The sequence below is a fragment of the Cebus imitator genome, unplaced genomic scaffold (assembly GCF_001604975.1).
Source record: "Cebus imitator isolate Cc_AM_T3 unplaced genomic scaffold, Cebus_imitator-1.0 Scaffold1126, whole genome shotgun sequence".
Classification (NCBI taxonomy): domain Eukaryota; kingdom Metazoa; phylum Chordata; class Mammalia; order Primates; family Cebidae; genus Cebus; species Cebus imitator.
The window spans coordinates 32650-44032 of record NW_016108441.1 but is presented as its reverse complement, the minus strand read 5'-3'; the positions used below and the strand labels follow the sequence as shown (position 1 = coordinate 44032).

At 35.8% G+C, this 11383-nt stretch overlaps 1 protein-coding gene across 1 annotated transcript; it reads left to right on the top strand.

Annotated features, from left to right (window-relative positions):
• The first annotated feature begins 211 nt into the window (after positions 1–211).
• LOC108298836 (synaptotagmin-1-like) lies at positions 212–11064 on the top strand. Its single transcript, XM_017521393.2, has 3 exons — positions 212–268; positions 2701–2859; positions 8038–11064. The coding sequence occupies exons 1-3, from the start codon at positions 212–214 to the stop codon at positions 8242–8244; spliced, it is 423 nt and encodes a 140-aa protein (XP_017376882.2). The 3' UTR covers positions 8245–11064.
• Positions 11065–11383: the final 319 nt, after the last annotated feature.

Here is an 11383-nt window from a genome sequence, read left to right as displayed (position 1 = left end):
ATAACATCATGTCAGAGTTCTTAGCAAAATCTGAAACTATCCTGTTGGATTTTTAATTTGCTTACTGAAATGGCAGATGTGCAAGAATTTTTATCACTTATTGTGTTAAATGAATCAATGGATACTCAGAGTGCTTCTCTTGAGAAAACCTGTGCCTCAATTAGGTTGATAAAATTTCAACACATAAACACAGGAGGCATATATAGTAGATATGCGTATTTCATCAGTGCCAGAGAACAACTGGAGACATGATTATCTTTGTAAAAGTGTAAGGGGGGCCAGGCACAGTGGCTCATACCTGTAATGCCAGCACTTTGGGAGGCCGAGGTCAGGAGTTTGAGACGAGCCTGGCCAAGATGGTAAAATCCCGCCTCTACTAAAAATACAAAAATTAGCCGGGCACAGTGGCAGGCACCTGTAATCCCAACTCCTCGGGAGGCTGAGGCAGGAGAATCACTTGAGCCCAGAAGGCAGAGGTTGCAGTGAGCTGAGATCACGGCGCTGCACTCCTAGCCTGGGTGAAAGAGCAAGACTTCACCTCAAAACAAAAACAAAAACAAAAAAATACAAGGGGTTTGATGAGAGGGCTAGGGAACTTAATAAGACAAACAAGGTCTCTGAACCAAATCAACATTGGCTGTGAACAATAACATGGATTATCAGTGACGTTTTTTGCTTCCATTTACAACTGTTTACAGTAAAGTTTTTTTTAACTGACCAACTCTTTAGTTTATGGAGCTGGTTTCTCAGCTCTAGGCCTGGATTTTTTTGAGGTTTTTTGTTTGTTTCTTTGTTTGTTTGTTTTGAGATGGAGTCTTGCTCTGTCGCCTAGGCTGGAGTGCAATGGTGCGATCTCGGCTCACTGCAACCTCTGCCTCCGGGATTCAAGCAATTCTCCTGCCTCAGCCTCCCAAGTAGCTGGGACTACAAGCACATACCACCATGCCTGGCTAATTTTTATATTTTTAGTAGTATTAGTTAGTAGGATCTCAAAGTCCTGACCTCTTGATCCACCCGCCTCGGCCTCCCAAAGTGCTGGGATTACAGACGTGAACCACCACACCCGGCCTCTAGGCCTGGCTTTTAAAGACGTTCTTAATTTTGATGAAAATCTTAATTATGATCCCCTTAACTGGATGTAACATTTTTTAAAAATCTCCTAACAACACATATCCTGGTAATGTAGGCTTTAGGGGAGTGGGAAAAAAACAGGACCGGGAGTCAAAAGACCCAGACTGAGGCCCTAAATAAGTTCCACTTACTCAACAAAAACTGAATATGTGCCAGGCACTGTTTTAGCAAATTCAAATAGTGAATATGACAGACAAAATGTCTGTCCCTTAGGAGTTATGTTCTACTGGGGATAGGGAGAGGGAGATAAAAATACCCTTTTCTCATCTGCAGTTTTCTCTTCTAAAAATAGTTGGGCATTAGACTAGATCATCTGGAAAGTTTCTCCCAGCTCTACATGTTCCGAGAAAGAACATTGAAAAGAAAGGAAAGAAATTTGAAAGGTTTAGCAGTAGTTATTTTGGGGAAGTAAAATCCTAGATTCAAAATTTTTTTTTCTTTTCGGTCATCATTGCTTTCTGATATTTTTTCTATAATGAGCATGCATTACATATGAAATGGAAACATGTTGAAGAAAAACAGTAGAGATTTTCCTTCAACTGTGAGCATTGGTTTCTAGTGACCTGAAGGTACAACATTCATCCATTAGTAATGGGAGCTGTAAAAGGGAATTGTCTTGACCCTCCAGTGACTTATTACTTGATCTTTGCCTAATGAGGCTTTAGGGAAACTGCCCAGGGGAATCTGTCTGCTCCTTTTCCCATTACTTTGGTGTGTGTACCGATCTCTTCTCTTTTCCTCGAACACTTGAAGTTCTTCGCTACCTAGAAATATTCAGGCTCAGCTGGCCTCATCTCACTCTTCAACCTTCACATCTCAGTTTAAATTTTACTTCCACAGGTGCCTTACCAGAGCAATCTAAAACCTAAATTGCCTTCCTACTTTACTAACCATACCATCCTTGGTATTTCCTACATTATCTCTATTCTGCTTTTTTCTTACAGTGCACTCTTGTCAACTTGTAATTTCATGTCTTTTGTTTCTATACAAACTTAGTTTATTTCCCCCACAGACTGAAGTTTCACTTCGAAGACAGGGATAGTCTATTGTGTTGCAGCTATATTCCTAGGGCCTAACTGTGCCTATCACATCATAGGCACTCAACTAATATTGATTAAATGAATAAATGAATAAATGAAATGGCTCCTTTGTTCTCTCTCTGTTAAGAGTTTTATTCTCATACAGTCTTGTGCTATAGGCAAGCCCTTTGCCAGCTCACAAGAGCGAACTGTTAATTTTTTAGACCAATTGTTAAGCTTAGTGGCTTGACATTGGCCTTGGTTGGGTATATATATACCATAGACATAGGGAAATGCTACATGTTAATACTTTTTTTCCCCCAAAGAGCTGGTTTACCAGCATACCACTACTCTCATCTTCTAAATCAAACTATAAATATTGAGCTGTCACGGCAAAAAGCATGCCCCACAGGTACCTTAAACTATTTCAATAACAAATTATTGAATTTAAAAAATACTAAATACATGCTATATAATTATTTACCTGTGAGAAATAATTCTTTTATAAGCTAAATTATAATATAAAATATGTGTCTCTGATCTCCTAAAGTTTTTGTTTCCTGTTTTTCATTCAGATCCTTATGTGAAGATTCATCTGATGCAGAATGGCAAGAGGCTGAAGAAGAAAAAGACAACAATTAAAAAGAACACACTTAACCCCTACTACAATGAGTCATTCAGCTTTGAAGTACCTTTTGAACAAATCCAGGTAATGTCAAACATAATTTGTCTTCCCACTCAATTTCATTCCTTCAGACCACATAAATTATACACACAGGTCTTGTAAGTTATCAGTGCACATGCCTTCATTAGAACTGCCGTTCTTTCTCCCGTGCACATTTGATGGCTGACCTACATCAAGAGGGATAGGATAAAATATACAGCACAGGACGTGCTGACTCATCAGCCAAAAACAGCTGGCACTGTATTGAGCAGAAATAAAGTCGGAAAAAGAAAATCAACACAACAACTCTGCTAACTCAAAAGTGCATCTACAAAAGTTAAAAAGCCAAGAGAAAAATGAGCTTTCACTATCTACTCTTAGGCCATAAGTCAGTCTCCTCATCAGAGCAAAAAATAGTGATAAGAGAAATATTTTTGGCTGATGTTAAATATGCAGCATATTGAGTCTTTATTAAAAGATGATTAACAATAGAAAAATTGGGCCAAGTTGCATTTTTAATTATTTAAATTCAGCTTCATGTGTCTGAATTGGAGTGGATGGCTATTTTAGTAAAAGTGGAGCCTCAATTTGCCAGACAATATTTATGATGGGAAGTATTCTATTAAATGTCCTTGTGGTTAACATATTCAAATTAAATTGCTATGTGCAGCCACAGTGATAACATGCAACCTTATCATTTAGGGTTTTTTTTTAAATATTTACATTTTCTCATCCCATCTCCATAGTTAGCCTATAAGAATCCAAAGTTTATATCCAATAATTTTGGGCCATTTCTTGCAAATCTTGAATGGGCATCAGAGAGTCAAACTGCATAAAGCAACATTCTTTTTACATTTTATTAAATAATTGGCACAGGTGTATATTTTCAGTGATATAAAAGTTTGCTCATAACTTGAAGGAGAAATGGAGAGCAGACATCAAACCTACAACAAAGGGCCTTCTAAAGGTCCAGAATAACAAATATTCTCTATTTATTTTATTTACCAAATAATAGTTGTACATATTCACGGGGCGCATAGTAATGTTTTCATATATATAATGTATTATCAAATAAGAGTAATTAGCATATTTATCATCTCAAGTATTTATCATTTGTTTGTCTTGGAAACATTCAATATCCTACTTGTAGCCATTTGAAATTATATCATATGTTATTGTTACTATGGCCATCCTATAATGGTACAGAACTCTAGAACTCATTTCTCCTATGTAGCAGTGATTTTGTATCCTTAAACAAATCTCCATCTTCCCTTTCCCAGTCTTTAGTATCCTTTGTTCTACCTTTTACTTCTACGATATCAACTTATAGTTAGCTTCCACATGAGTAAGAACATACAGTATTTAATTTTCTGTTCCTGGCTTATGTCACTTAACATAATACCTGCCAGTTCCATCCACTGCCACAAATGACAGGATTCATACTTTTTTTATGGCTGAATAGTATTCCATTGTGTATATGTACCACATTTTATTTATCCATTCATCTGTTGTTGGACACCTAGGTTAATTCCATATCTTGGCTGTTGTGAATAGTGCAATACCACTCTGAATATGCCCAATTGTGTGTTCATTTACCTTTAATCTATTCTTGGAAGACAGTATCTTATGAATTAATCACAGCTTTATTCCATGAAGAAAGCTAATATAATATCTACACTTATGTTACATATATAAAATATATATGCCTGTGTGTATATATGTACACACACATACATTTTGTATATAAAAGATATATTTTCTATATATAACTTTAGCTATATAATATATACATATATAAAATAAGTATAGCTATTATATTAGCTTTCTTTATGGAAACATTAATCCAAAACATACATATACATATATATATGTATATATAATGTGCCTAGGTCCAAGTTAACCACTTTATTTACATAATCTCATTTAATCCTTAGAAGAACTTTATGAGAAAAGTACCATTGTTATTATTTCAATTTTATATGTAAAACAAACAGGCTTAGAATTTCTTTAATAGGAATACATATACATATAAAATAGGAATGATAACAGAATCCTTGTCAAAGTGAGATTATGCATATAAAAGCACTTGAGACAGTGCCCAATACATAGGAATACACAGTAAATGATCCTATTATCATCATCATTATTATTACTATTATTCACATGCTAATGTCCTCTCTTTTTCAAGTTAACATGTTATTAGAAAATGGATCTAACAATAAGTTTAAATCAATATATAAATTAGTGCTGTCCAATAGAACTTTGTGATGATTGAAATACTCCGTCGTCCATACTGTCCAATAATATGGTAGCCACAGGTGGCAAATGAGTACCTCAGTCACTAATGTGACCAAGGAACATTATGTAACTTCCATGTATTTAAATTGAAATTAAAACAGCTAGATGTGGCTAGTAGCTACTGTGTAATATAGGGCAGTCTTAAATGATCCAGAATAACCAATAACTCCACCATCTTCATATTGGTTGATAGTTTTAAATACAATGTTTATCATATAAATTTTCACATGGTGGCATATTATACATACTTACTTACTTTAACCTCTATTGTATAAGTAAATGCAGAGGACACTGGTTCCCTGCTCCCAATAATTTGTTCACTAGCCTGAACCGGTGGGCCCCCTACTTTGGACCCCCTTGCAAACCTTTAAGACATCAATTTTTTCCAACAATTTATTTTGTAATATTTCTTCAGTGAACTCTTTTGAGTTCTAAGACCTTATTCCTATGGAAACTAACACCTCCTGGCATTTTTTTTTTAATTCCACAAAATAATATAAAGCAAGGCATCGAGATGAAAACTCCCATTGAGCTACAATTCTATGACTTTAAAATAAATAATCCTTTCAACTACAAGCTGCAGAAAAGGCAAATATATTGAAAGTGAAAAACATTAAAAAATAAGACACATGTTAGGTTTCTGGCCATCATTTTAGAGGCAATAACATTTTGTCAGAACAGACAGAAACTGAGCCCAATATAGAATACATTAGACATGGAAATAATGAGCATTCCTTTGTCTGTATCCCTCTTTCTCTGCTCCTTGAGTCAGTTTATTATTTTTCTTTTCCTTTTTTTTTTAATAGGAGGCAACTTTTATAGTCTTCGCCTTTTTCTAGAAAATATAAGTATTTTACATGCTAAAATAGGGGTTTACGTTTCCCTTATCCTGAAGTAATAAAACAATATGCCTGTCCTCTGTCTTTCTCGATCCCTATAAAATGTATTATGAAAGAAGCAAAATATGCTAATTTCCAAATGCACATGAAAATGTAACCCCTCCTCCCCAAATATAGAAATAAACTACATATGCAACTGGAAACATTAATCCAAAGGCTTCACAAGGATATTTTGTTTTGAGTGCTACTAATTAATGCATTCTTAAGTGAAAGAATCAAACTTTAAAAACTTCTGTTACCTTTTTGTATACTGTATCCCTGATACATTTATAATGATTGTTTCCTGATAAATTTGCTTAGGACAAGTTCTTAGAATCAATATATCCCTCTTCTTGATTCCAGAAACTACCCATTGGATAGTTAATTCCTTTAACAATGGAATCACTACAAGGGAAGATTGTCCTTGTATTGCCATTGTGTTGCATTTTACATTCTAAATTCCACTTTCAGAAGGGATTGTTTTCTCTGTTCTGAAGCTGTATATGAATGACATTTCTCATTTCATTAATATAATAATTCAGTCTCAGCATATAAAGTCCACTAAAGGGCTATAACTCGGCCGTGTCTTCATCTGGCCCTAGCTTTTATATTTTTCTGCTACTTTAACTCTGGCCATAAACTTTGCATATTCCATTTATTTTAAACTCTTATCTTTACACTCAGTTGCTAGATTGAAATCATCACATAGTCTGCTAAGTAAATTCGTTACTCAGGAAATAGAACTGAAATATGCTTTTAAAAAGTGTATCTTTCATAACATGATGGTATAGATTTGCTTTCATCAGTTCAATCATTCAGAAAAGGAAGTTATCAAATTTTCAAAATCTGATGGAATCACTGAAGTAAATCCTGTATAGCCTAAAAGGATATTTCCATTTATATCAATGCCAGATACATAGTAGTTACTCAGTAAATGTTTACTGAGAGAATGCATGGATGAGAAAAAAATATCTTTATTACTATTTTTTAAAGACTTTCACTGTATTGTCACATTTTATGCTCACAATCATGATTATTTGAAATTCGATATTAATTTTTTGTAACATGCTGTCACCCCCTTGAAATGAGATTATTGCACATGGTTGCCATGGGAATTATTATTATTATTATTTATTTATTTATTTTTTACCACATGTTCTCATTTATAAGTGGGAGCTAAATGATGACAATTCATGAGCATAAAGAAGGGAACAACAGACACTGGGATCTACATGATATTGTAGGTGGGAGGAAGGAGAGGAGCAGAAAAGATAACTATTGAGTATTGAACTTAATACCTGGGTGATGAAATAATCTGTAAAACAAAGCCCGTAACACAAGTTCACCTATGTAAAAAACTTTCACATATACCCCTGAACCTAAAATAAAAGATTTCTTTAAAAAAAAAGAAAAAAAAGATACCACCTCTCATCACTATTCCTTGAGTCTTCAGCTTCCAAAACATGAACTTTAGGAGGCACGCCTAACCATAGCACCACCATTGAAAACAGTTTGCTAGAAATATCGCCATGGGAATTATAATCAAATAGAGTGGCCTGAACACCAATGCCAGAGCTTTCACTGATGAGGCTATTGAAGCAAATGAATTTAGAGGTTAGCACAAGTTGACACAGACTCCATGGCATAGAGGTTTACAGGATAGGCTCTGAAAACCAAACAGCTCATTCCTTAAACAACCTCAGGCAGGTTATATAACTTCTCAGAGCTTCACCCATCTTTATCTGTATAATGGCAATATTAATAGGATCTGTTATGAGAAGTAACAGTTCATTCAGGTAAAAGACTTAGTGCAAATATAATAAAAAATAATGTTTGAATATGAAGATGATGGTGGTGACAATGATGATATAGTAATGGAATAAGAAAGATTAGACTCAAGCTTTTACATTCAAGCCATTTTCATCCTCATCCTAGTGGCTGGAGATTGATTCTTTTATTTCCAATTCCTTAGATCTCAAGGAAGCTTTCTAGTTGGGTCTTATCCCTAGAGCTAGATAATTCATATTCATTTTGTGTCTCCCTTCAGAAAGTGCAGGTGGTGGTAACTGTTTTGGACTATGACAAGATTGGCAAGAACGATGCCATCGGCAAAGTCTTTGTGGGCTACAACAGCACCGGCGCGGAGCTGCGACACTGGTCAGACATGCTGGCCAACCCCAGGCGACCTATTGCCCAGTGGCACACCCTGCAGGTAGAGGAGGAAGTTGATGCCATGCTGGCCGTCAAGAAGTAAAGGAAAGAAGAAGCCTTTCTGCATTTGCCCATATAGTGCTCTTTAGCCAGTATCTGTAAATACCTCAGTAATATGGGTCCTTTCATTTCTCCAGCCATGCATTCCTAACACAATTCAGTGGTACTTCAAATCCTGTTTTAATTTGCACAAATTTAAATGTAGAGAGCCCCTAAGTCCTTCATCATACCACTGCCCTCCAAATCTACTCTTCTTTTAAGCAATATGATGTGTAGATAGAGCATGACTGAAATTATTTATTGTATCACACCGTTGTATATACCAGTATGCTAAAGATTTATTTCTAGTTTGTGTATTTGTATGTTGTAAGCGTTTCCTAATCTGTGTATATCTAGATGTTTTTAATAAGATGTTCTATTTTAAACTATGTAAATTGACTGAGATATAGGAGAGCTGATAATATATTATATGGTAAATATAGTATCGTCTGCATTCCAGCAAAACTATCAACTCGTAAGGCACTAGTACAGTTAAACTGATATCTTAAAGGACAACTTAAACCTGAGCTTTCCAAGATAAACTTACACCACATACTTGGTAGGAGAATCCAATTTTTTTAAAATCCTGCACAGGCAAAATAGAATGATCTAAGTAGCAGCATCCAGGCTGACCTCAAGGAAGCATAGCCACAAACCAGAATAGCATCTGTCTGTATATATTTACAAAGCTAAAATAATGGCTTCACTCTTACATTTGAGAAAGCAACTGAACAGGAGTCAATGATTTCATATTACAAGGTGTTCCGTGTGTGTGTGTGTGTGTGTGTGTGTGTGTGTGTGTGAGTGTGGTGTGCGCACATTTGTTTGGGGATAGGGAGAGAAGATGCTGAGGGGAGAAGTCAACATTTATGAAATATTGCCTGACTACTTAAAAAGAAAAAAGTAGCTCTCCGTTATCACCTTTATATAAAATGTGCATCCTGTGAATTCTGTTCCAGATTTCACACTTAGAATAATTCCAAAAGGGTTGCACATTAGAATTTGTAACAAAATATTTTATTATATAAAACCAGATGAGAAGGAATGCAGAATATTTTTAACACAGCAATCTGTGCTTATTACACAAAATTACTTTGTGGTAAACAGACAGTATTGTGATCCCACAAAAAGAAAAAAAAAAAAAAAAACCAACAACAATTAGCCATAGTTCTGAATGCACTTCAATTAAGCCAAAACAGACAGCTAGTGATCTTTTTATATACTCTTTTTACTTTTAAGTTTCAATTTGTCCTTTAAAAAAAGGTGAAACAAACCAAGAACAAGTTCTGGAAAACTGAAGCAACCTCTTATGTATACTAGATGCTTGATTTAGGAGGAGTTTTTAAATGTTTTCAATGTTATTATGTAGTAAATGGCACTATTATGAAGCTACTAGTCATTCCATAAGAGTCTTAAAGGACTGCTCTGTGTAACACTGTGACTGCCGTGTGTGCTTAGACACGTAGTTTCCTCAGTGGATAGCACTCAATTTATTCCGTAGTGATATTGTAACAATACTGCCATTCCCTTCTACTGCACTGCCCAAGGTGTGTGTAGCACAAACAGTTCTCATTACAAAGGACCAATTCAGAACTGAAAAGCTATGCATAGGACAAGGAAGATATATAGAATGGGGTGGAACACAGCATTTTGTCAAGCACTGTGCAATATTCCATATTTTTCCCCACTATGGTAGACAACCACTTTGTGGAAGGGCAGCCTGTTATGTCACATTGCATCTACTCACTTTTCTCCCACTCACTTCTGTGACCCATTTTAATTTCCGGGCTACAGACAGTAGTGATCCTCTGAAATGAAAGTTTATCTTCACAAATACCAAAACAAAATGGAGGAAAACTAAGCATTGACCTCACGTTCAGACTTCAGGATATCACACCATGTCTTTTCAAAGACTAAAGAGAATTCAAAAAGGGCTGATGGTAGGCTTTGAACATGGGGCTGGCTGTTTTCCAGAAAATCTGAAATTCCTGTCATTACTGTTTCCTTATCAAAGAAGGGGCAAATGCTTTTGCCTTTTAGCCCAGACATAGTAAACACTTTATAATTGGGACAGACACAAAAGACAAAAGAAAAATACCATCTCCTTCTGCTAAAGGTCCATGCATCTAAAAAACATAGGTAATAGAAAATATACACAAGTCAGATTGTGAGATTAAATAATGGCTTGAACAGAAACTTCAAACAAGACTCTTTTCAATTTAAAGGAACAAACCCTTCCAAAGAGAGGGAGTTGATTGGCTTTTAAAAATTATTTAAATATCAGAAATGACATTTAATTTCACTGTCTTCAGCTTTAAGTTGTTCACAATGAAACAACACCTTAAAACAAGCAGGTTCAAGCTGCTGAGCAGATATTATTTCTTGCATTAAAGTACTGCTAATGTATTCTCTTGCAACACTGCCAGACATGGGATTGTCACCATAGAATTAGTTGGTACTATGCCATCTTTCACAAGTCAGTGATGGAACCTGCTTTATGACCAAGATTCATCCTCAAATAAGCCACATGTACCTTTCTGACAAAGCTGTGTAAAGTATTAGAATCCGATACTCTAGAAAGATCCTAGTTGCCTTTGTGTATATTTACTGCCTGCTTGAGTGTAGAAATGTTGGGGTGTTTTCTTCTGCCATATGGCTCGTGGCCCGCGAGCCAACTACTTCAGCTGTATTTTACCTTCATTTTTGATGAGGTGGTTTAAATTTTGTTTCACTTTGTGTAGTGAATTCCACAGTAGTTTTCTGATTGTTGTTAAAAATAACATATTACACAGATATTCAATAAAAATGTTTTATTTCCTGTTGATGTTGCCGCCTTCCCACTCTTTTCCTTGCCTGACTCTGGTGATAAGCCAATGGCCTATTGACTTTGGGGGACTCCTGGAAACAGCAGCTAAACAGAAGTTTGCACTGAATGCCAGTGTCTGAGTCACTGATGACTGATGACTACAGAATGGCTGGAGGGAAAACAATGCCTGGAGAGCATTTGGCCATGACTGCTCGGTGTTCCTGGGCAGTGTCATTCTCAACATGTGTTTCTCTATTCCTGTTTGTGATCAGTTCATCTGGCATACTCTGAGGCTTTTCACTTTGCCCCAACATGCATCCTTCAGAGTTTTCACTCC